Source organism: Eimeria maxima, genomic scaffold (assembly GCF_000499605.1).
Source record: "Eimeria maxima Weybridge genomic scaffold, Emw_scaff19, whole genome shotgun sequence".
Classification (NCBI taxonomy): Eukaryota; Apicomplexa; class Conoidasida; order Eucoccidiorida; family Eimeriidae; genus Eimeria; species Eimeria maxima.
In genome coordinates, this window is record NW_013563616.1 from 7,501 (window position 1) to 32,795 (window position 25,295).

General features: G+C 48.3%; 3 protein-coding genes across 3 annotated transcripts; 1 reads left to right on the plus strand and 2 right to left on the minus strand.

Annotated features, from left to right (window-relative positions):
• Window positions 1-6,268: 6,268 nt before the first annotated feature.
• On the plus strand, window positions 6,269-7,089 carry EMWEY_00003650 (hypothetical protein, conserved; the record flags this gene model as incomplete). Its single annotated transcript, XM_013477786.1, has 2 exons — window positions 6,269-6,364; window positions 6,748-7,089. The coding sequence occupies 2 exons, from the start codon at window positions 6,269-6,271 to the stop codon at window positions 7,087-7,089; spliced, it is 438 nt and encodes a 145-aa protein (XP_013333240.1).
• Window positions 7,090-9,248: 2,159 nt separating this feature from the next.
• On the minus strand, window positions 9,249-16,977 carry EMWEY_00003660 (hypothetical protein, conserved; the record flags this gene model as incomplete). The annotated part of the gene is made up of 10 exons (XM_013477787.1): window positions 9,249-9,661; window positions 9,956-12,211; window positions 12,567-13,534; window positions 13,992-14,137; window positions 14,459-14,501; window positions 14,648-14,682; window positions 15,273-15,480; window positions 15,873-15,978; window positions 16,297-16,343; window positions 16,946-16,977. The coding sequence occupies 10 exons, from the start codon at window positions 16,975-16,977 to the stop codon at window positions 9,249-9,251; spliced, it is 4,254 nt and encodes a 1,417-aa protein (XP_013333241.1).
• A 1,724-nt stretch (window positions 16,978-18,701) lies between these two features.
• EMWEY_00003670 (N-ethylmaleimide-sensitive factor, putative) lies at window positions 18,702-24,490 on the minus strand (the record flags this gene model as incomplete). The annotated part of the gene is made up of 10 exons (XM_013477788.1): window positions 18,702-18,775; window positions 19,359-19,443; window positions 19,629-19,760; window positions 20,140-20,229; window positions 20,564-21,837; window positions 22,159-22,205; window positions 22,686-22,809; window positions 23,552-23,718; window positions 23,916-24,037; window positions 24,431-24,490. 10 exons carry the CDS (start codon window positions 24,488-24,490, stop codon window positions 18,702-18,704), a joined length of 2,175 nt encoding a protein of 724 aa, XP_013333242.1.
• Between the last annotated feature and the right edge of the window lie 805 nt (window positions 24,491-25,295).

Here is a 25,295-nt window from a genome sequence, read left to right on the forward strand (position 1 = left end):
TGCATTTGCTGCATCCGTTGCTGCTGCTGCTGCTGCTGTTGCTGCTGTTGCTGCTGCTGCACACGATGTGTATCCAGCAGCATCAGCAGCAACAACTCTTAGACCTAGCAGCATTTCTTCTGTTGCTGCTGTATCTGCTGCATCTGCTGCTGTTGCTGCTGCTGCTGCTACACTGCTGTATGTTGCCCAATCTGCAGAACTAGCAGCAGCAACTTAACCCTAGCAGCATTCCTTCTGTTGCATCTGCTGCTGCTGCATCTGCTGCTGCTGCATCTGCTGCTGCTGCTGCTGCTGCATGCGCTTTAACTAGCAGCATCAGCAACATCAGCAGCAGCAACTCGTACCCCTAGCAGCATTCTCTCTGTTAGATCAGTATCTGCCTTAATAATAGGGAAGGAGGCGCCCCCCTCTATCCATACACCTCTTCCTAATGGGCAACTAAACCCTAACCCTATACTGCAGCGGCATGCATGCAGCAGAGAGCGGACACGGGATAATAAACTCTCCTGCTGCTGCTGCTGCTGCTGCTGCTGCTGCAGCTGATGGTGCTGCAGAGGATGCTGCTGCTGCAGCAGCAACGGATCCTGCTGCTGCAGGGAACGATGAAAAATATTACCTAATGTACCTATACTACCAAATATAAAGAAACGGGGATGATAACCACCATACCCTCTCTTCTCCTCCCTGCTACTGCTGCTGCTGCCGCTGCTGTTGCTGCTGCTGCTGCTGCTGCTGCTAGGGAGATGGAAGTCGTAAGCAAGGGCAACCTCTGAACCAAAGAAGGCGTCGCCACCCAAGTAGTCTTGTACAGGTGTACCAACAGAACGGTTCTTGCATATGGTGTATGCTGAACAGCAACAGCAGCAGCAGCAGCAGCAGCAGCAGCAGCAGCAGCAGCAGCAGCAAACGTGTACGCATGAGGACACGCAGATGTATGCAGCTTTAGCAGCAGCAACAGCAACAACAGCAGCTACACCATCCAATCAATCCGTACACAAAGAAAGCACAAGCAAACACAGCAACAGCAGCAGCAACAGCGCAACAGCAGCAGCAGCAGCAGCAGCAGCAGCAGCAGCAGCAGCAGAGTTGTGTACCTTGATCTGTAGGTCCAACAGCAAAAGGTTTAAATCCTCTAAGAGGGCAAGAAGGGCCCGCCATATAGAAACGATCCTGTAGGGGGGGAGGAGCAGCAGCAGCAGCAGCAGCAGCAGGAAGCAGAGCACCTAACCCTACACGACACAGCAGCACGAATGGGCTCTCCTTCTTCTCCTTCTTGCTGCTGCTGCTGCTGCTGCTGCTGCTAGGGAGGGAGAGAGGAGTTGCTGCTAGCGCATGCAACTCCCCCTTAAGGAAACGAACATCACCACCAGGGAGAGTTAGTTCTGCTGCTGCAGTAACAGCATATCCTCGTCTAGGCAGCAGCACGGGTATCTGCTGCTGCTGCTGGTGCTGCTGCTGCAGTGCAGCAGCAGCAGCACCATCATCACCATCAGCAGCAGCAGCAGGGACATCTAGCTGATTATTATTATAAATATATTTAATTGAATGCTTAAAGGATGACCAAGGAAGGGCATCAATAGAAGGAGAAGGGACACGAGACAAAGGAGACAGGAGAGGAGGAGAGGACCTAGATATAAAGCTAAGAGACAGCATATGCCTGCTGCTGCTGCTGCTGCTGCTGTTATCTATGCTGCTGCTGCGGATATCTGCTGCTATTCCTCTTAGATGCACAAGAGATGAATTTATATTCGTCATGTCTCTGTTGCATGCAAAGACGCGAAGTGCAGCAGCAGCAGATGGCAGCAGCTGCCACCTTCGTAACAATGGTAGCTGCTGCTGCTGCTGCTGCTGCTGCTGCTGCCGCTGCAGCAAAGGTATACGAGGAAACAGCAAATCAGCAGCAAAATGCTGACTAGGACTAGTTGATGATAAGGAGAAGGCACCACGAATATTCATGCTGCTGCTGCTGCCCCCTACAGCAGGTACATTTGCTGCTGCCTCTAGCAGCAAATCCCCTGTGCTGCTAAGGGAGGATCCTATGCTGCAGCGCCGCTGCTGCTCCCTCAGCAGCAGCACAACAGATACATCCCCTTCCTCCTTACCACATCTTACTCTGCTTACTGTCTTAGCAAATATATTTAATGAGGATAAACGTCTCTGTGCTGCATCTAATGCTAGCAGCAACTCCCCAACTGTACGCGCATCTGCAGCAGCAGCAGCAACAGCAACAGCAGCAGCAACAGCAGAAGCAGCAATGATGCCACAGGTACTGCAGCAACAGCAGTGAACGCATCCCTCTTACATATAAACACACAAAAAACGTAGCATACACCATAACAATAGTTACAGCAGCAGCAGAAACAGCAGCAGCAGCAGAAGCAGCAACAGCAGCAGCAACAGCAACAGCAGCAGCTCACTTTTAATAGGAGCTACATCATCAGCAATTGTCTCTGGCCTAACTCTCCTTAGTCCCTCAACAGACAGCCGAACCCCTTTTACCCTCCGTCCTAAGTCTAACTCCAAGGGGGGCTCGTCAGAGGTATCAGGGGGGGCCCCGGGGCCCCCAGGGGGCCCCGCAGAGAAGTTAAAGGGGGCCCCGGGGCCCCCAGGGGGCCCCGCAGAGAAGTTAAAGGGGGCCTGGGGGCCCCCGGGGGGCCCCTCTTCCCTTTCCATTAGGGAATTGCCGCTTTTTAACGTGAATAAGGATAGGTGATATAAAAAAGAAAGAAAGTTACATATAAATATATTAAAATGTAGTAAGAAAGGAGAGGGGGAAAGAGAAAAAAGGAGAAGAAAGAAAGAAAATAAGAGGAGACAAGAAGATGAAAAAGGAGAGAGTAGGGGGTGGGTTAGATGCGGTTAAGGAAACAAAGAAGAAACCCTAAACTACAAACCCTAAACCCCAAACCCTAAACCCTAAACCCTAGAGAGCCCCAGCGGCAACAAGGGGTTAAGTCGGGGGTTTCAACACGTCCGCGGGACGGTGAGCAGGAGCTCCAAACCCTAAACCCTAAACTCTAAACCCTAGGTCTTCTGGCGGCACTGCTGGGGAAAAAATAAGAAATCAAATAATGCTGTAGTGAAGACAAGGGTTTCTATGAATATTTTTCTTAACAAAAAGAAAAGTTCAACATACACCGCACAGGAAGGAAGGGTTTAATTCAAGCTGCATGCAAACCCTGCACACGCAGCAGCCTTGTCGTCCAAACCCTAAACCCTAAACCCTAAACTATGAAATATACAAATATTTCTCTTCTTATTTCTTCTTTTAAGCTGTAAACAGCACGGTGTGTAAACAAAGAAAAATATACAGATGCTCCTATGGGGCTGCATGCAGCCCCATTCTTTATGAGACACACTGTCAGTATTGTGTGTTGTCTTACACAGCCTTTTCTGTATTTATATCCCTTCTCTATTTCAGCTAGCTGGTTGTACAACTAGGAGCCTCCACCTTCTCTCCAGGCACAGACACTGCTGCAGCAAGCAATATGGAAACTGCTTGTATACTTCGTATTTATTTGTTACCTTCTTCCCCTCCAACTAAAATAGGTGTTGATAAATAGACAAGAAATAAAGCTGTTTAGCCTGCTACAGAGGAGTAAAGGAGAATCCAGCACATAAACAAAGCAATCAAGAAAGCTGAAAACGCCTATGCGATCACCAGAGACTCCTTTTGTTCGTCAGTCTACTGGCCATTTAACGTCATAGTGCCATTTCTTGTGGCGTCCGTGGCTTAGTAAACGTGTATCTAAAGTATGTGTTGCTTGATTTGTTGTTTCTTGTGGTGTTATTCCTGATTTTCATGAGGAGAGTTCCTCATAAGTGCATTTATATGCTTCAATATTCCTCTACTTCGTTTCGAAAGCCCCATATGCATGGTATAACGAACTGGTGAAGGTCTGCCTCACCCCATAACGAACTGCCGTTGCTGGCCCCCGCTTTTCCGCTCTTCAGAGGGCGTTAGCATCCAACCATACCAAAACGCCTAAGCTGCATGCTCGCTGTGTAAAGGGGCTTCGATACTGCGCCAGTTTGATCTTCTGGCTCTAAGTGGTTCGACTTACTTCTATTATGGTGGCGGATATATATGATGAGTAGCTATTCGATACATTTGAGGCAAACGAAGCTGGCAAAATAGATTCCCCTGCCTGAAATTGTGCTCTTTTATAGAGGTATCGAGCAGATGCTATCAGAGGATAGTTGGACTGCCCCATATATAGGGCCACCAAACTAGTACATGGGAGGGATGGCATATTGGCTGAGTTTCCTAACAACAAGGTTAAGGGTGTTGCAGACACTGAACCCATAAGAACTTATTTACATTCACGGAAGGCGGATACTTTTGTGCTTCTACCGACCTCCGTTCCTCACCTAACAGTAACGCCTTCCTCCTCAAATGCTGCTTGCGTTTCTCCACACCCCAGATAGACTCAGGGAGGTCGTCCATGCTTTTTAACACTCTGAACTCGTTGACTAGCGGTACGAAGTTGTGATTGAGACATCGTTGCACCTTTGAAGGTGCTCACTGGCCCAAAAGGCGTAGGTAAGCCAGCTGACGAGTACCCTTATAGAACACGGACTTGCTCCGATATGCAAAAGACCGTCACCAACGGTAAATTGGGAGTAGGCTGGTGCTGTAACAACTTGTGGCCATCGACGCAAACTAGGACAAGCACGTAGATGACTGAAGTAGGAGCTGCTGGTGCTGATATCCCTTTTGGACATGTTATGTTATTGCAAGTTTCTGGTATCCAGGATCCTTCACTCTCCTCTTTGGTTTCGCTGGCTTCAAGTTTTTCATCTGCTTTCATGAGCTTGCACACGTCAAGAATGTGGCGTTGCATAATGTGGATTACGAGGTAGATCCAATCAGTAATTCCACCCGGGGTTCTAAACTCCACATTTGCCTGCTGGTGTTTGACCCGCCCTTTTGCCTTTTTGATGATGGGTAGGCATTTACATGCCCAGTACTCACAGGCTGTACACCTGGGTCATAACATCTCTACCTTACTTCCGAAATACGGTTAAAGTCGCATCTCTCTTCTGTCGAAGGCGTTCGCAGTCCCTGGGTGTCCTGGTGTGTGTGTTGGGGTGTCATGGTTCGTCCCTGCTGCTCCTAACCATAAAGTACTGCGTAGTGTACTAAGACACCTCTTCCTCAACTTAGAGCAGTCGTAAGCTCAGTAAGGCAGGGTCATGAAACGCTGCATTGGGAGTCGCAGCTAGCCACAGCTCGGTGTGCTCTAGCGGCCCCAGCTAGCTGCATCTAGGTACTTTAAGCGAACTCTTGATTCACTTAAGATACACAGCTCGTTGGCTGGGTAGAAAAGAGCAGGTTCATTTACCCGCCTATTCGTATCCCGTAATGCTACTACCGATCTCTTCGAATGACGGAGGGTAGTAGAGGTCTCGTCTGGGCTTCTAGTGCACTGTCTACCACATTTATCACATAAATTATAAATAAAATGAATAAAATTCCTATCTAAAACCATTTAATCTTATTCTAATGGAAGAAAGTGGGAGGTTCTTCGCTCTCGATTGCCTGACGCTCGCCGGCTGCCGAGACACAACAGCTACGTCGGCATACGTTTGCAGTTTCTCCCCCCACATGTTGAATAATAAAAAAGGAACAGGAAGTAAAATCATAGTCGATTATATGAAATTAGATTAAAAAAATCAGGAGAAGTGGGACAAGAGGCAAAGAAACACAACATCGGTGTTGCTGTATGAGTCGCAGCAGCTGCGATGAGGTGTTCATGGAGGCCATGAACTACATGTATTGCTCTTCTGAAGCTTCTCTCCGACTTGGCTAGAGTAAAACCATATACATTGAGTAAAAGAGCTTCTTGGAAGGAGTTAAGTGTAAATTTATTCACATACAGGAGATAGGGACCCTAAGAACCCTCCTTTGCAGCTTGCTCTGTCGTCGGTCTCCCATACGGCGACTGTCGACTTCGCGCTGGCTTTCCATTTATTCTTCTCCTTCTAGTTCAAATATTAGACAATTTCAATTACCGAGCTCTTTTTATTGCACTCCAAGGAAGCAAGAAAGACGCGCTGAGACCCCCGCTACCGTGCATCCGCTCATCACTCTGGAAACCATTGGACCGCTCCGTGGAAGGTGTACGTCCACACCAGCCTCATACTAAGGCCTCGAAGTCTCCACCACCTCTTACATCCTTAAACGACAGGCAGAAGTGCAGCTGTAAGCCCGCCAAAGTCCTGGAGGCGCGCAAGGAGAAGGCGGTGGAGTAGAGGGAAGGACACGATGGCGCGCAGAAGAGAATCTGGCCCCCGGGCGCATGACGAAACGCTCTTGATGATACCTCCCCCTGGCTTTAAGTTCATCCCACGATATGAAACAGTGAGCAGGAGACCGTTTACTGCTCCCATGTCGTTGTTGCAGCACTAGCAGCAGCCATACACACGCACACACACAACTGTATATTTGTATAGGTGCGCATAAATACACATATATAGTACACGCAAGAGCATGGCTGGGTCGTCGGTGTCACTATAGAGCAAGGAGAAGAAGAAAGTGTTCACGATACAGGCTTCAGGGACGCTGTAGCAGCACGAACAACACCAGCAGCATCGGCAGCACACGCGCGGGTATCTGCCTCCCTTGTGGCCGCATTTGTTTTTTCTGCTCCCTTATCTTGTTATTCGTTTTCGTTCTTCATTGTGTGCTTGCGTGCACGTCTGTTATTTTGTTTGTTGTGTTCATGTGTATCTGTCTATCTACAGGTGTGCGGACAGCCCGGTTGTTTCGAATGTTTTGATATTTACTGCGAGCGTTGCGAGTCAAAAGACAGGCGAATTATTGAATTAGAAATGCGCAACAATGACTTAGCAAAGTATATTGCGCAGCTGCAGGCGAGGGTCTTTGGTTCCCCCAAGCAGCTGGCAGCAACAGCAGCAGCAGCAGGACCACCGGGTGTACCCCTGCCAGGAGGAGCTGCACAAACACCCCAATCAGCCACTCTTTTAACCCCCCAACAAGTCATGCAAAATTCAGCACAAACAAACGCCGCGCAACTTCGCTTCCCTCAGCCAGACAAACCACAACCAGGTATAACACAAACTTAACCGGATGGGAGGGGTGCTGTTGGAGCAGGTGCGGTAGAGACAGCCTCTTCTTGGGCACACAACTTAGTGTTTAGGCTCTAGGGTTATTGGTTTAGGATTTGGGGATCAAGAGGGAGTATTTGTGGATGCATTTGGAGGGTTTGAGAAGGTGGTTTAGGTTGGCTCGTATGCAAGGTTCAGCCTTTGTCTGTATTTGTTTACTCTATAGGTATACAGTTGTTGTCATTGTTTGTTTATAGGCTTTGCTTGTTAGTGGCTCTTACTGGTTTCTTGCCCCTTGCTGCTTGTTATTTCTGTTCATTTTCAGAGCCCTTCGCCTACATTCAGTCTCCTGTTCTCTTTGATCCCGCCTTAAATCTTTCGTACATCGCCACCACCTCCTTCGCACCTGCAAACCCTTGAAGGGTTTAGGGTTTAGGGCTTTGGGCTTTCCAGCTTCTCCGGGGCTGTTGAGTGTGCGATGCCCTTGCCTTGGGGCTTTCGAGAAGTGACTTTTGGGTGTTTCTGTTGTGCCTATAACATCGCCTCACATTGTATATGTGGTATTTGTTTGTTCCTTTATTCTTTTTACTCATTCTTCTATCTTTATTTGTTTATGATGGGTATCTTGAGACATGCACTCGCACTTTTGAGATGTATTTACATTCTTGCAATGGTCACTGTGTACTGGGATGAATCTTCACCTATCCCTCCCCTCCAATTCATGAGTGTTGCTCCTCTTATTAAACCCAACGCGCTCGGCGTCCTTTCTCCAAATCCACAGAGTTTAGGGGCACCTTTAGGGGCCGCCATATTCTCTTTTCGAGGGCCCCTTAATGAACCCTTTGGGGACCCCTCTATACCCTCCTGGGGGGCCCCTCTAGGGCCCCCGCCATCTCGAAGCCCTCAACGGTGGGGATCAACCCCAGGTTGATGGGTTCCCGAGCTGTTCTCGGGAAGCAAACATAATCTATTTGACGATAGGGTAGGTGACTTATTCTTGTTGTTGTCATTACTAATGTCACTGTTATGAAAGTAGCAGTGCTGTCAGAAGGGGGCAGAGAAGGAAGGGGAGTTGCGAAAAGCAAGGGCCCCACAGGCTGCAGGGAGGGCCCCGAGACAAATGTAGAAGGAAGGGGGTGCGCCGCCTACTTCGAGTCGCTGATGGGGCCCCCTTTGCTGTGGACTGGCCTTCCTTCTGCGCGGTAGCCCTTTCAGATGCCTTAACTTTTTATTTATAATTTATTTATTGATTTATCCTTTTGGTAACTCGCACATATTCACAAAAGACCTATTACTAGCTTCATTTACTCTCTCCTTTATGGCGTGCCGGTTAAAAGAAGCGTCAAGCGTCTTTGTTCTGCGTAGTTTAGTTCTGTTGTTTTTAGTTTGTCTTGTTGTTTCTGCTGTTTATACTTACAGTTTCCTTTTGTTTTGTTTTCTCTGCGTTTTGTGCTTACTTCTTGTTTGTGTTGCACCTTTGATCCACCACACCCACTTTGCTGCATTTTTATTAGAGCAAGAAGGTGCTGATGGGTGATTCTATCTTCTTGCCCTGCTTGCTTGTTAACTTCCTTGTATGTTGATTTGATCATATTTATTGGTAGTGTGTATCGGTCTGTTTGCTTGTTTCCTTGTTTTCATTCTGCCTATGGCCGTTTCTTTGTACGTTTTTCTATTTGTCAGCTTTTATGTCTCTTTGTTGCTCTATTTGTTTGTATATTGGTTTTCTATATATCTGCGTGTGCCTGTATTTGCTTCTGTATATATTTATTTTTGCATATGTTCGGCTCTCTATATTTGGTTTCGTATTCATTTGCTTTTGCGTATTCTTGTTTTGGTTTCTTTGTCGTATATTTGTTTTTATATATTTGTTATTGTAGCATGGACTAGCGCATATGTGGGCTCAACAAAGATAAAGTACTTTTATCTTCCTTTTGTAAGACCACAACACAGCTTTCCAGTGGGCGGCGTCGATGCTAGGGTGCGTCCAAAGTGGTTAGTGTAATGTAGATATTCCTTCTCTCGTTGTCTCTTTTGTCTGTTTCATATGTTTTATCGGCTATATTTGTTGATGTGTTGTATATATTTACTTCAGTTGCCCTTTTTGTCCTGTTAATTGCTCCTAGCCAGCAGCGTGTTGAACATTAGCAGGACAGTACACAGAAAATAAGAACTCATTATACACAATGCGACGGGTGCTGAGGTGTACGTACACCCCAGCCTGAGCTGTTCCCCATTACCTGCAGGAGCAGCTGAGGATGAGCATCTGGCCCCCCAGGTGAGACCAGTAAAGGCCCAGAGAGTTGCGGAGGCAATGTAGTGAGACGGACTGTCGGCAGCAGCAGCTGCTGTTGTTGCTGCTGCTGCTGATGCAGAGCCAGCTGATGAGGCATCCAAACAGGGGCTAGTCTGGGCTGGAGGTGCACTTGTGCACAGGGAGAAGCAGTAGCTGCCGCTCCAGTGGGAGATGCAGCAGCAGCAGCAGCAGGAAATGCCGCTCTGCGGTTCTCCATTTCAGAAGCAGCCAGGAACGGGGAGGCGGTTGATGCCGCAACACCAACCCTTGCTGCTGCTCCTGTTCTCGGTGCGCCTTCCAGAGGCACCACCCTAGGAGACACGAAGCATGGAAACCCTCTGTAGGTCTCTGCAGCAGCAGCAGCAGTAGGCAAACGGGTTGGCAGGCCGTTACGAGTGTGTGTTAGATTGGGCTGGAGTGAAACTGCCCGTTGGGTGGCCCCGCGAGAAGAAGAGTTCCAATAAACTGTTCCTATGGTTGCACTCCGAGGAGGAGGCCAGTGGTTCACAGCGTTGCTGCTGCTGCTGCTGCTGGTGTTGGTGTGTTGCTGCTCCTCCTCCTGCAGTTGCTTCTGCATTAGCAGCTGACCCCTCTGTTGCAAGGCGCTCGTCAGTTGTGGAACATTCTGTTGCTCTTGCTGCAACAACAGGTGCTGCTGCTGCTGCTGTGATAGACCATTCGTGTCTGTCTCCTGTGGGATCTCTTCTGGGCTTCCGGGGGTTGGCACTTCGGGCTGTTGCTGCAGAAGCGGTCGCTGCTGCTGCTGCTCCACTGCTGTGCCCTGCCCGTTTGTGGTATGCGTTTGTTGGCCTGCATACAACCCAACTGTTTGGGGGCCGCCTTTGATCGCTGCTGTCGCTGCTGCTATCGCTGCCGCTGTTGCTGCTGCTGCTGCGCGTGCTGCTGTAAATCCGTTAGGCGGCTTACTTAAACCGTAACCCGTGTTATGGGGTCTGGCTTGTGCCGGCATGCACTGCTGGGTGACGGCCTCACACTCGAGACCTTCAGTATAATGCGCTCGAATACTTCCTTCCATCTGCTGCTGAACGTGCTGCTGCAACGCCGGTGGTTTGTGCGGCTCTGGCTTTGGTTGCTGCAGTTCGTGCTGCTTCCGCAACATATCTTGGTGCTGCAGCATATGCTGCTGCTGCTGGTGCAACTGGTGCACCTCCTGCTGCTGTGGTAATTGGAGATTCTGCCGCTCCCGCTGCTGCTGTGGCCCCTGGTGCGGGTTCAACTCTTGTTTCTGCTGTTGCAAGTCCTGTTTCTGTTGCCATGCCAGACTGAGGGGTTGAGGTGGCACCTCCTCCATGAGGTTACGATTGTGCTGTTGCTGTAGCTGTTGTGGCTGCAGCTGTTGTGGCTGCAGCTGTTGTTGTTGCAGCTGTTGTTGCTGCACCGGTTGATGCTGCAGCTGTTGTTGCTGATGATGCTCCGGCAATTGATGCTGCAGCTGTTGATGCTGCTCCTGTTGTTGTTGCCGCTGCTGCTGTTGCAACTGCTGTTGCTGCTGCACTTCATGCTGCAGACCCTGTTGCAAGTCCTGATTCTGCTGGTGCCTCTGCGATTCATGCTTCTGCAATTCCTGCTCCTGTTGCTGTTCTTGGTGTAGTTGCAGTTCTTGTTGCTGCTGCGTGTGAGCCTCGGGCGGCCAGTTCCACTGCCAATTTGCTCCCGGTGTAGCATCGACTAGCCCATGTTGCCTCTCTTTCATCAATTTGTCTGGCATTGACTGCTGCTGCTGCTGTTTGTGGCTTTGCTTCTGCAGGTGGAGAGAGTGGGTGGTGTGGAAAAGATGGTGCTGCTGTGTAGAAGCATCAGCTTGTTGCTGCGGAGTCATTGTTGTATGTAGCTGCTGCTGTTGGTGCTGGTGCAGGTGATCCTGATGGGACTGCTGTAGCTGCTGATGCTGCTGTAACTGCTGCTGCTGCTGCTGCAGTAGCTGCTGCTGTTTACCTAGCTGGTGCTGCTGGTGGAGGTGTAGCTGTTGCTGTAGTTGTTCCTGCTGTAGCCGTTGCTGCTGCTGCACTTGTTGAGGAACCGCTGTGGACTGCGGCAGCACCAACAGTGGCGTCCTGGGGCTTGGCAGAAGCACTCGCGCGATGGTTGGGCACGTGTGGTGCTGAATATCACTTGCAGCAAACACAAGCGGCTGGTGCTGTTTATGTTGCTGCATATCAGTCATGAAGATTAAGGGGGCATTGCCACGCAAATCCACCGGAGCAGAGAGCCCCTCATTATGCACAGGCCAAGGGCGCGGCGTCACTTGTAGGTGCTGCGGTTGCTGGGGCTGCAGCGGTTTCTGGGGCTGCTGCCGTTGCTGGTGCTGCTGCCCAGGTGATAGTCTGTGATGCAGTTCTGGTGGATGTAGGGGGGGTTTAGGAAGAGTGAGGGGAGGAGGCGAGGCGATGCGCTGCTGCTGCTGTCGCTCCTCCTCCTCCTCCCGTAGCTGCTGGAGGTGCTGCCGATTCCGTGGTGTTGTTTGCAGGGTAGATTGGAAGGATGATGGTGTGCTTGCACCGTGAGCAGCAGCAGGCTGCGTTGCAGCAGCATGAGGCTCTCTCAGGGACAAAGGAGTTGGAAGTCTCTGAGGCTGCTTGGCGCTGTTGTCACTTTGCTGCAGTCCAGCAGACACATTTGCATGCCGCGGCGCTTGAGCTTCTTTGCTACCTGCACTGGTTGCTTGCTGCTTCCACCCCACAGATTCTGCCGGTGCTTCTGCTGCTGTTTCTTCTGGTGCTGTTGCTGCGCGCAATTGAGCACAATGCAAGGCGGCAAGCTTCCGGCTGCTGCTGCTGGACCTGCTGCTTTGTGTCTGCAGTCTCGCTGTATGTTTTTCTTGCTCTGCATTTGTTTGCATGGTAATGTTATTGTAATCGTCTTGAGCTTCCTGTTTTCTTAGTTTGCTTTTGGTTGCTGCTGCTGCATCTCTGTCTCTTGCAGCTTATTATTTTCTATCTTTTCTGGTGTGTGCAGCTGTTATTTTTGTCTCTCAAGCTGTTCTGATTAATTGGCCTCTCTGTTGCTTCTGTGTCTTTATATCTGTCATAACTCTTTATGTCTAGCAGTTTTAACCGCAGCGCATGCACATCGTGTGCTCTTGCCTTTGAACGTCTGCCATCTGTGTTTGCATGCACAGGCGAACTATGTGTACAGCCGTTTGCCCCGGCCTTTCTTTCTGCGGTATGTTTGTACTCACCTTCTCTTCCTCTTTCCTTTTCAACTTTGCATTGTCTCTGCAGCACCTGCTGCCTGTTTGCTGTTAGACGCCCTCTCCCATTCACCACATACCGCCCCCGAGGCGCGGCTGTGACCCCGCTGTTGCTGCTGCTGCTGTTACTGTTGCTGCTGTTCCTGTTAATGTTGCTGCTGTTGCTGTTACTGTTGCTCCTGTTGCTGTTGCAGATTGCTTCTTTTTCTATGTCGGTTTCCTGTTCTTTTCTGTCTCCATCGTTTCTCCTATCGGCTGTGGCTGCATTTGACGTATGTGGAGAGACGTTGCTACCTCCGTTGCCCGTGCTGCTGCTACTGCAGGTGCTGGTGATGCAGCAAGAAGAGCTGCAGCAGTTTTTACCGGTGTTGCCCTGTTTCCTTAGGGCCTTTCCCCTTTCCGATCTTACAAGAGGCTTCGGCTCTTCTTGCTTCAAAGTCCAGCTGCCAAGACAACCCCTTGCTGTCGCAGCATCTCCTGCTGCTGCAGGTTCTACAGCTGCTTCTATTTCAGGAACCGTTGCCTCGTCTGCTATTGCTTCTTCGGGTGCTGGTGCTTGTGCTGCTGGTGCTGCTGGTGTGCGCTCTGGAGAAGGGAAAGAAGGCAAATCCATGGTACCGTCAGCCGCTTCTTGCATACTGTTGCTCTTCGGATTTGTGCAACAACCCCACAACTTGAATAGGTGCCTAGACACCTGAGCAGGGGCATCCGGACCTGCAACAGGAGCGCCTTGCTGATCTGTACGGGGGGCTTCTGGAATCCCGTCGTTGCAGCTGCCGGGGAGACGAGGGAGCGCCGGTGCTGCTGTTGCTGTAGCTGCTGATGCACCTGCTGCTGCAGCATCCGCTGCTGCTCCACCTGCTGCTGCTGTCAAGGCCCAGTCCATTTGTTTCGGGTCCTGTAAGTGACTAGAACTGCTGGCCGATGAGGGCAGCAAAGCCTCAAGGGAGGCATACCTGCGGAGCACACCCCATCAGCTTAAGAAGCCGCTGCGGCTCGTTTGCTTCGTGTATGTACACCAGAAGTTCCCACGAAGAAAAAGAGACAAGCAAACGCGGAGGGGCATGTGGCACCGGATAGACAGACGACAGAGACAGAAAGATATACAAAACCTAGATGACAGAGAGAAAAAGGAGACGGAAGAAGACAGCAGCAGTCAGCAGCAGTCAGACAGACAGCCGAAGAGACGAAGACGAGCGATAAAGACACAATAACAGGGGAGAGAAATCGACACAGACAAAACCCAGAGAAAGACAAAGAGAGGCGGTGATAGACAGAAGTACAGCGACACCAAGACGGAGAGGGAGGCAGGCAGAGGCAAAGAGAGACAGAAAGAATGATGGGCAGCAAAAGGAAGAGAGAAAGGAGACAAATATAAGCAGCAGAATGCAAGTTTGTTTTGTTGGGGCTAACCAGTTTGTTTGTTTCAGTTTATTCCAACACCCTATCTCAAACTCATTGCGGGCATCCTGAAGCATATCAAACTGTCTCCTATTTATTGGTATCTCCTTTCGGCACGCTTCCGTGTTGCTGCTGCTGCTGCTGATGCTGCTGCTACCCTTACAGCGACGAGGTGGAGTGAAGGCAAACAAGAAGTGAATAGGAATAGGAGATGGAAAGACTCATTGTGGCAAATGGAGATTGACAGAGAGAGACAATAACACACTCGCAGAAACACATATAGGCAATTAGATTTATAGAAACACGGAACGGTGCGCAAAAGCGCATGAAAACAGCAGCAAATAAGGATTCCAGCAGCAACAAAATGCAGTTCAGAGGAGTATATATGGTGTCTCTGGTTGTGTCTGCTGGTGCTTCTGCTGCAGCTGCAGCAGCCAGACACAAACGTGAAATGTTCGATGTTTTGTAGTTCCACACACCGCAGGCAGTTCTCCTTCAATAGCTCTGAAACGACTCTCCAGTCTGTGCGTGCACCCACACAACAACCTATATATAGTGTCTGTCCTGGATTTGTGTGTATGAATGCTCAGCTGTAACCACATTTGGTGCTGCTCTCTCTACTACAAGCAGACTGCTGTATGCAGGCAGATTTTGTTGGGTCCCCTCACCTGCACAGTTCCTGTAGAACGTTCAGTCGCTGAAGCTGCAGGACAGACACCCAGAGAGACACCAAACCAACTAGCTATCCACCTGGTCATACAGTCAACGGCACTACCTTGCCAGCTAACCACGCCGCTAGCAAATTGTCAAGCCAGATGGCTGTCTACCTAGTCATAGAGCTAGTGATCGTGATCCCTAGCCTAGAGCTGGCCAGGTGTGTCCCTAACTACAGCTAACTTGCCAAGCGGTGAAGATACACTAGCTCCGTAGAGTTGGTTTTGCTGGCTAGCTAGGTGGCTAGCTAGATAAAAACGTGGATAGCTGGATAGCAATGAGGCTAGCTATCCCATCCAGAAGTGTTTGCAAGGACATTGTCGGGGGTTTACAGAGCACAAAGCATGTTGATTGGGAGAAGTAGCGCAAGCATGAGCGGCATCAAGTGAATGGGGAAGTAGAGAAACACAACCAAACATAAGGAACGGACACCAAAAAGATGCATTAGACAGCAATACGAAGACATATCACTCCCGATGACAAAACGAGTAGCGACAAACTAACGTGTACTCTATACCTCTCCTAAAACCGTAAACCGTAAACGCAACGAAGATCAGAGTGAAGGGCTGTGTATCTGACAGTAAACTTAAGCTGGTAGGCGCTGTTTATTTCTTGAAAAACAAATTGCAGCTTTCTCCTCAGGAGGTTTTCGTTGGTTTTTGCAAAATCTTGTCTCGCTTCTGCCTCTGCTCTCTCCACCTCCAGACCTGCACTCGTATGTATATTCAGACACCAGAGAATACAACCAAGTTCCAGCTCTCTAAGCACCCCTGACTCTGATTCTGTACTGGGACGGGAAAAAGGAAAAGGAGGCATATACAACCGCCTTCATGCAGGAGGTTCGAGTGTAGGTGAGGCCAGAGTTTCTGCCTGCTTCTGGTTGCACGAACACGAATAATGCAGGAGAGACGAACCTGGGTTGAGGTGCAGATAGCTGTTTGTGTGCTCGTGAAATAGTCTCTTGCCGGGGGGCCTGCAACATTTTCCACCCGCACTTCCTGCTTCAAGTGTACAGACACTTGCTCATTATTACCTCATGCTTCCGCATCACTTGTGTATTACTATTCAGCTCCTTATAATAGCAGTGCTAGGTCGAACTTGTGGGTAGTCGCTGCACGCGCAAGCCCAAACAGTGCAATGTATGCGCAGGTGCTGCTGTGTATGCACAACCCAACTTACGTGTCTAGGAAATAATTTACACATTTCCGGTTTTCTCGGAGGTAAGAAATCAACAAACGGCGGAACTCCACCTTGAGGGCAAAACAGAGAAGAGAGCAGCGGATGTCTGCGTCTTTGCAGACAAACCAAAGGTAACGTATATATATCCAACAAATGCAATATTTCATGCTTATAACTGGATGTGTGCATATAACTTAATATATATTCATAAGAGTATACCTGCAGCCTTCTTCTGGCTTCCTTTTGTTCTCTATCTATGTTTTCAATCGTCCTTAGGCACTCTGTAATGAAAAGCAAACAAGCCGCTGGCTTCGCTTGGGTTGAGTCGTTGGGGGTGCTGTTTGTGCTTAATCTCGTTGCGCTCTCGCGTTGCACTACCACTTCACTATTTATATTGAAAAACAGGCAAAAGAGAGAAACGTACCTGTTTGAGCGCTGGTGAGGCCTCGCAGTTTCGACAACGAAGAGGGACTGTAAAACAAAATGACAAGCAGTTGAAACAGCACTACCGAAATTACCCACTGGAAGGTATCACTAAACATGCTGGATCTCAACATAAAATGGAATTAAACAGCGCGCAAGCTAGAGGATTTATCGTCTAATAGCATTTCTCTGCATGCGCATGAATTTGTTGTCGTCTTCCAGTGCATGCACCATGGGCGTAAGCACACGCATGTCCGTGGATCACATATGTAATTTCATAATGTATGCTTAAGCGTCCATAACTACATATGTATGTAGTGTAAACGGAATTGATGTGGGTTTCTGTTAGGTAAATCAATAATGGGCATAAGTGGCATCGGCAAAGGAAGAGTTGCATCACTTGACAAAAATAACCAACGATCCCTTCAATAGAATATCGAAACTAATCAGAATACCTGCGCAGCCTCTGAACACTAGGAGCTGTCGGGGCCCTACGAGAAGCAGCAACAGCAAACGGAAAGGCAGAAGCGTGACTATATGATTGTGCGTTTGCGTCTGTCTTTGCTGTCAATAGCGTTGCCACCGTTTTCTCTTTTTTGTTTTTAACTTTCCCCTGATAACCCGCAAACGGTGTTGTTCTCTCTTCGTACCTTGAGGATTCAGCGTAAATTGCATTCTTCATTTTTCAGAACACTGCAGAAATTGAAGCAATTGTTTAACAATGCTAAAGAGTGATTAAGCTTAAACACGATGCAGTAGGGGGAAAATGGGTCAAGGGACCTTGCATTCGCAGCGTTGTTAGAGAATAGTCTTCTAATAATTAGTTGGGCATCTTTTCGTCACTTAAGTTTGAAAGCGAGACTAAGTAAAATTATTGTGCTTCTGCATTTTAGGTGGAGCATCAACAGATGCTGCAGACACCTAGTGGCAATGGTGCTACGGCTCCAAAGGCCGTTGGTTCGCACACTTCATGCACCCCGCAGAAATCCGTGTACAACTGGAGTCGAATGAATATTTTTAAATCGATTAAATGGTTTGGGAGGGGTAAATGGTAGGGAAACTTCGAGGAGAGGTTCCGTTCGAAATGGTCGGCGGCAGCAGGTTTTGAGTTGTGCTGGCGGACGGAAAGTATTTGAATTGCTTCCCTCACTTTCTCTTCTGTTTGCCCTTTTATTTTACAGCAAATGAAAAGGATACAAACTTTAATTCTTTACCTTTGAGAGCTCCGATTTACGATGAATATTGGCAGTTTTCCTTCCCCGTTCCCTCAGGTCACTCACCACCGGGTGGTTGGCTCTGCACACAGTCGTGTGTTGCGTTGCCTTGTGGCGACCAAATTAAAAAGTAAATCCACCAGTTTAATAATTGGTTGTGTTAATCAAAAAAATTGTGGAAAGGAGGAAATTCGCAGCTTATGCAGCCCCTATATTCCTCACAGTACCTTAGCCGATGCAACCAACAGGCATGCAGCCTCCTTCCTCCCCCCACAACGAAGTTACAGTTGAACTAGGAAACAGAAATCAGCATTTCAAGCCAATAGTAAATTATTGAATACTAATGGCAGTTTAAGGTGTCCTCACCATAGACTTGCTGCATCTTGCACCAACGCCAACCCCGCTTTACCTCGCTCGTCCTCCTGGGGAGCTCAAATATTCGAGCATCCTGTACACGGTGGCTGATATACCAATCATACATATCATAAAACATTGTACATTTGATGAAAAGGCTCAAGTACGCAGCAATAAATAGATAAAACAACAGCCCAATCTCATTACATGAACACGCCCGTGATATAGATGAAGATCATACAAAATTTCCTCATTTACTGTACAAACTCCACCAGGCTTTCATGCTCACGTGCATGCAGGCATGCATTAATGCGTGTTTCTGGTATGCAATTTTGGGTTTCATCGCCTCCATCTGTTTGTTAATTTGTGCTACCACCACTGAAGGTTCATCGCCTCTCCTCAGTGACGCACAAAGACATGGAAGAAGCATGAGCACTAGCAACGACTTTGACCTATAGCTGCAATATGGCTAAACACACGAAATACTAATGGATTTGAAGTCCAAACACCACAACACTGGGATGGAACGTTCGTTATTTATGAGCCAGGCATTCGTAAACAGTGAACGGTATTAGCAATAGTGCTGCGAAAAAATCATAGTAAGACGGGTGACAGCAGTCATAGGAATCATAGGGGATCACTTAATGAGTTGCTAAAAAAAGGATTATTGTCGACAACAACCAAAACAAAAGCCCAAAACACCTGATGCCTATCGAAGGCTAGCAGGACCAGTATTTTAATTTGTACTATAGTTCTTAACTATGTTCAATGCATTTCTTATATATTTATTGCGTCTATTCTTCCTAAGAATGACCCGTTGGTTTAGTTTTCTGAAGAATCAAAACAACCGAGAGAAGTTGTCGAGTCCGCAGTCCCTCAAGCAGCTGATGAAGGTGTCCGCTTTTATTGGCTCTGTAGGACATAAGCAAGAAAAATGCACATACGTATCAGTGAATAAAAGAAGAAATAAGAGATAAATAACCAAATGGAGAAAAGGAAAGCAACATGCACGAAAGCACATACATAAAGGCATAAATGGGAAGAGGTTCCCAAGGTAGTCCTCATAGAATAAATTAACAGAAAGCACCAGGCGAGAAACAGCACAACAAACAAAACCCCAATAGACAGAAGGAAACTCCCATAATATGTCAGCACAAGACTAAAGGCAGCAGCAGCAGACGGCAGCAACGGAGACCATGCAGAAAGCAACGATCACACATTTAGCCAAAAAACAATCAACTCGGCTTACAAACACCCTAGTACAACCACGACCGAATAACCCAAACCACACAATAAACAAAATAAGGGCAATAAACACAGTAGATAAAATATACAATTAGGCTCACACAAACAAAAGACACAACGAAACTAATGACAGGATGCGGTGGGAACGAACTACGCAGATACTCGCAAGCACGTGCATTTTGGTTGAGGAGCCAAAAAGCGCAAACAGCATATCCAACCGCACAAATAATTTATTATTTGCTGGTCTTACCTGGTTTGCACTTCTCTGCCGCCATCTCCGTGACCATGATGAGCTGTTTGATTGGGATCGTCTCCAAGACCCCCGACTCACAAACCTGCACCGCTCCAAGAACTTAACCCTAAACCCAAAGCTCTAAACCCTAGATGTGAAAGGGAATAGTGTCTTATGTTGCATCTATTTCGTAACTGGTTTGCCCCGTGGAAATTTATACTTTTATGGAGTTCAGCTTTTAATGATGCGGACAGCAAGTAGTGCCAGGCGCTTGCTGTGTCTGCACACCTGCATGATTTCATCTTCGCGGAAGAGATAACGGTCTGCGCTGAGTTCTCTCAAGGCGGCGGCGATCTCTTCTGAGCCCCTTACAGGGGGTACATCTAAACATACGTTGAATGCCTTAGCAATACCTGCCTCCTGAGTCGATCACCAAGACAAAACGCGAAAGAGCAAGCATCTTGTTTGGCATGTAGGTGTTCAGCGATGCTCCGTTTTCTCCGTGGAAGTACCAACACGTTCACCCGCATGTACCTTGATTATTGCATTTTATTGAGGTTTTGGTGTGTCGTGACGTGACTCGTCTGCTATCTTTACAGCTTCGACGATGGCGATACTTGAGGAGATATGCAACAACACAGAAGTGGTTGTCATATGGAAGACAGAAGTAGAATAGGACGAATACGGAGAGAAAAAGGAAAAGGGATACAAGAAAGGGGATAAAAAGAAAGATAAAGCAAGGAAGTATGCAAAAGAAAAAGGCCATGAAGACGGAGAAGGGATAATACTGAAAACTAACTCGAATAAAGTCCGCCTCTGAGGTTGTGCCGATGACCAAAAGCTTGGCCCCATCCCTCGGCGGCTGCTTCTTCGCCAACACCAACAGCGCCTGCAGCGCAGGATTCGAAAATCTAGAGACAACCCAACACAACACAACACAAACGACGTTCAGCTAAGCAGTCAAGGAGCTGTATCAGAAGCAGCAACACCAGGAGGAGCAACAGCAACAGTAACCGAGTGGAGGTAACTATTAACAATACCATCAACAACGCAGCAACAATCAAATACAAACAACAAAAGCAGCAAAACAGAAACACCAGAAACAACTGCATCAATATCACAATACGCATAATCATCAGCAACACCAGCAAGTTGGTGTATGGTTATTGCCTGGGGCCGATGGGTGTAAAGTCGACGAGTCGTTCGAGGTCGTCGAGTAGCACCAGTGAGAGGTTTGATTTGTAGGCATCTTGAAATGCCTTTTGCAGCAGATTGACTCTAGCATTCTCGGGCAGACCAACCCAGCTTTCTGCTGACACAAGTTTGGTGAAGGGAAAAGACAAAAGCTTGGCTACCGAGGCGGCTAAGGCCGTCTTGCCGCTTCCTGGGACCCCCTGCAGCAGGACCGAGAGCACCTGTGTGTGGGAGCTGTCCCTAGCTTGCGCCCCCAGCGTCAAGCAGGTTTGCTGCAGGCGTTTGCAGTTGTTACTGAAGCATATGATTCCGTTTTGTATGCACCGGGAGAGGCTCTCTTCGTGAGACCCGAAGGCAGGCCGCACCTCCTCCAGAGCTGCTTCGAAGTCCTGCATGGTGATGCGGATGGCTGAGGCGTCTGCTGCCTTCGAAAGGTCTTTCATGTCAACGGAGCGTTGAAACGCAAATGATGCAGCAGAACGCACAAGGCCCTCTAGCTCTGCGCCAGAGAAATTGCGCGTAATCTCTGCTAACAAGACCAAGTCCACAGAGGGGTCCAGCCGTTGAGCCTGCTGCATCGCCTGTGTGTGAATTGTGAGGATCTGCAGCCGCCCCTTCTCGTCAGGGAGGCCGATTTCAATGAGCACTTCGAAGCGCCCCGGCCTCAGCAACGCCTCGTCAATCAAATCGAGTCGGTTGGTCATGCCAATCAGCAAGATATTGTTTAGGGCGTTCACGCCGTCTATCTTTGACAAAAGCTGATTCACGACGGAATCCGTCACCCCTGCCCCGCCAGGGTTCGAACCTCTTTGCTTGCAGATCGCGTCGAGTTCGTCAAATATAATTATGTGCAAGCCCGACTCCGCCCCTCGCTTGCGTTCTTCCTCCTCTGCCTCCTTAAACAGCGCCCGCACATTCTCTTCCGACTGTCCCACGTACTTATTAAGAATTTCAGGGCCGTTAACAACCTTGGGCTCTCGCGCCTTGAGCGCCTTCCCGATTTGCCGTGCTATCAGCGTCTTTCCTGTGCCAGGGGGCCCGTAGAGTAGCAGCCCCTTCACGTGCTTCAGCCCCAACTCCTCGACCAAATGAGGAGGGAACACTCGGCTCGAAAAGGCACGTCGAAAAATCTCCGAAAACTGCTTATCTAGACCCCCTATGCCCAACTTTTGAAAGGAAAAATCGGGAGAAACCAACGGAGATGGCAACACCTTTCGCGACTGTACGTGCACCCGACAATCGGACTCGCTGGAAAACAACAATTCCGTCTGAGCCGTCAGCTCCGCAAACGGACTGACGGGCGCTGCAAGTCACATAAACACTAAACCACCAGAACAATACAAAGAGCACAGAATCCCGGGATCATCAACTTTACAAACACCCGACGGTCATGCATCACACATATAGAAGGGTTTGCTATTTAGCTAACTGACTTGCTATCCAGCTAGCCAGCCAGTCAAATAACTAAGCAATGGGCTACGCAACCGGAAAAGTAGCTAGCTGGATGAGTTGGTCTGCTCCATAGCTGTGAACTGTTTTCCAACTAGCTGTAACCTGACTTTATGGTTGGCATGCCAGCTATCTAGGCATAGGGATTTGCATGGGTGGGGCAGAAGCAACGTACCCGCGCGTTTGTCGCCCGCTGTCTCCACAGGGACCATTTGCACCACACTGCAGCAACAAAACAGAAGATGAAAGAGATGGAGTGAACGAAGGCAAGGGAAAACAATGCGAAGGCGAAGGTTAAGAAAAGAATAAAACACAATTAAATGGGCATGAGCAGATGCCTTGAAGATGCATCGAGGAGACACGGCACAAAGCCTAAATGTTGTATTTCAGTAGACAAATTAGACGGCAGCAAACAAAGAAACATGTGGACGGAAGAAACTATTACGGATATGTTCTACATAGTGTTTTCCTGTATCTTCTCATTTTATATTGCATCACAGCTTGCAGCTGCCGCTTAGCCCATCAAAGTAGAATGTGTAAGTGGCAACTAATTTAGCAGCTTTTGTCCTATGCGCGGCTGTTGCTCACGTCTTACTTCCGGCGTTCGTTCACAGTTCGATTGCCCCGCATGAACTAGCATTTACTAATTAATTGTTCACAAGAGAGTTAGTAAGGTCATAAATTTGTGTGTTTAGTGCCCACGTGAGCTTAAGGGTCTCCTTTCCATGTCGGCGGGCAACAGACTGCCCCACGGAGAAATACTGGCCGGTGAAGGCTTCGCGAATATCGAGTTCAAGAGTTTCATCTTTAATACAAATGCGTTCCACTGAAACAAAACCAAAGGGGGAAAACAACAAAACAAGGGAAAATTAGGAGGAAAGAAATGAGCATACAAAGACAGCCAAACAGGCGCATCCCTGCACCAAGATGGAACTGAACCAAAAAGCGCTTGGGAAACAAGCAATCAAACAAACAAAAAAGACAAGAAAGCAAGAAACAGGGGAGGATAAATCCAATCCATTGTGCATGCGCGGGACAGACAAACCGAAACAGAGTGCGGACACAACAAACAATATACTGTGAGAAACCTCCAGACCCTTCCGTCGATATTGCGAGAGAGGGAAGCACAAGCATTGAAGAGACTACACGGAGGAGCATCATAAATCAGAACAGTATTAAACATTCAAAAGACACAGAAAAGGCAATCAACAGACAACATAAAAATAAACCACGCTGAACACACAATAGCATCGCTAACAGAAACAGCGATGACCAGGCAACAATGGCAAATACAGCAATGAAAAGACAAGGAGCAAGAGGGCGACAGAAGGAAACAATCCAACTCCTTAAGGAGTCACTTACAGAAATACGGAGCGAAAAGCGGCAAAAAGGGGAAACAGGAGGAGGAAAAACCACGGGAAAAGATAGAAACAGTCCAAGAGCACCGCAACCAACGCCCGAGCATGACGGAAACAGACAAAGAAGGTTGACGGCTCCAGCGCCAACAAAGACGCAAGAAGGAAACGCAACAGCACAGCAACTGAAGCACCAAAGAGGGTCCTTCTTACTTGGCCGGACGTAGGTGGAAACTTCCAACTGCATTAAACCCACGACAGGTTTTGGCTGTGGAAGCATCAGCACGCGTAGATGAACTGCGTCCCCTAATTGCAGTCGCGTGCTTTCTCTGTGGCAAATGCTGAGGCCAATTTCTTCCTTCTGCACCATCGGCTCAGGCCTGCAGTTACAGAAGCCAATTAATAGACAAATATATCATCAAATATCCGCAACAATCACGCAAGCTAGCAATACGCGGCAGTCATGCACACACCCCAGCTCAACTTACACATCATCCCCACCTCAGTTGCGCACCACGAGAAACTGAACAGCGTTTGTCATAAAGCAAAATGCAAAAAATATGCCTGCTAAACTCACATTACCCCCAAGATAATGCAGCCCACATGACAGTGCACAGGACAGGCTGTCTGTACACTGTGCTGCCGCCCCCCCTCGCTGTGCGCGACGAGTTCCGCATAGACTTTAGGATGGACGTAAGACTGCAGCAAACAATTCAAAGAGAAACTACAGCAGGAAGCAAATCAAGGACAAAACAGACAGGAAAACAAGAGAACAGTCTCAAACAGGACGCCCCCAATTGGGCACTTAGTTGCTGTGTACTGTTGACAGTGACTTTATCTATACTCTAGGTACTTTGCAGGTATGACTATGTGAAGATGGTCATATGCAGACGTAAATACGTGTATACATATATACAAGAATATAGTGTGCACGTATTTGCCTGAATGTTTGAGTACACACATACATGTGCGGAAGTACGTGTGAATGCGGGTGCATGCATGTTTATGAATACTAAAAGATCCAACGATTTGTGTGCATGAAGAAATGCATGCAGGGTTGCGCATAAGCAAAAAGGCATATGCTCGTCACACCAGATTAGTGAAGGCCAAGGATGCTGCTGGGAGTTTCGTGACCCTGAGTACGATTGCCATGGTAAATTGCTTCTTTTGAAACAAAACGGAACAAAAGGAGTTATTTTATAATGATCTGGTGTGATATTTTCCGTGTATATTGTGGCCCAGCGCTGCAGCGCATCCCGTGTCGGGATCGGCGCCTGTACACTTCAGAGTTGCACTTCATGCGATAACTCTAATACCGGATATCCATAAGTCGCCTGTTTACATTGTTATAAGAACTGGCGTCCGGTTGACTTTACTGTTGTGTCCTTCGGCGGCCGTCCTGAAGCGAGAGGTGTGTCGGGATGTGGGCAAAAGGCGAAGCCGCACTACCCATCGATTCCTCAGGATTCAAAAATGATAGAAGCGAATTAAATTATCGAGTCAAAGAAATAACAGGATTGGAACGAGCATGAGCGAAAACTACTCCGTCAGGCTCTTCATTTTCCAGCCCCCGCGGCGATGCATGCGCCATATGTCTGCGGCAGTCGGCAGCGGCGACTTCATCAACTTCGGCTTCCGAGTGTTAAACTAAAATAACTTTGGAGTTTCTTTGACTAAGTAAATTTGATATTTCGCAAATTATCACTGCACACAAGCCTGCATCTGCAGGAAGCACCCTGCTCCGCCCCGAAAAGCGGAGAGCTCGTGCTGAAAACGCTAGCTGCTGCATGCACGGCGCTGTATGCAGCCCCTAAAGTTCAAGGATTTATCCACAAGACAGAAAAAAATGAATTTAATAAAACAGTGAAGTAACTTTATTCCGATGGATAAATAATGGGCATTCATTCCACCATTCATATTACTTATCAGCACGCCACCCTCGATTCCCGCTAAGCAC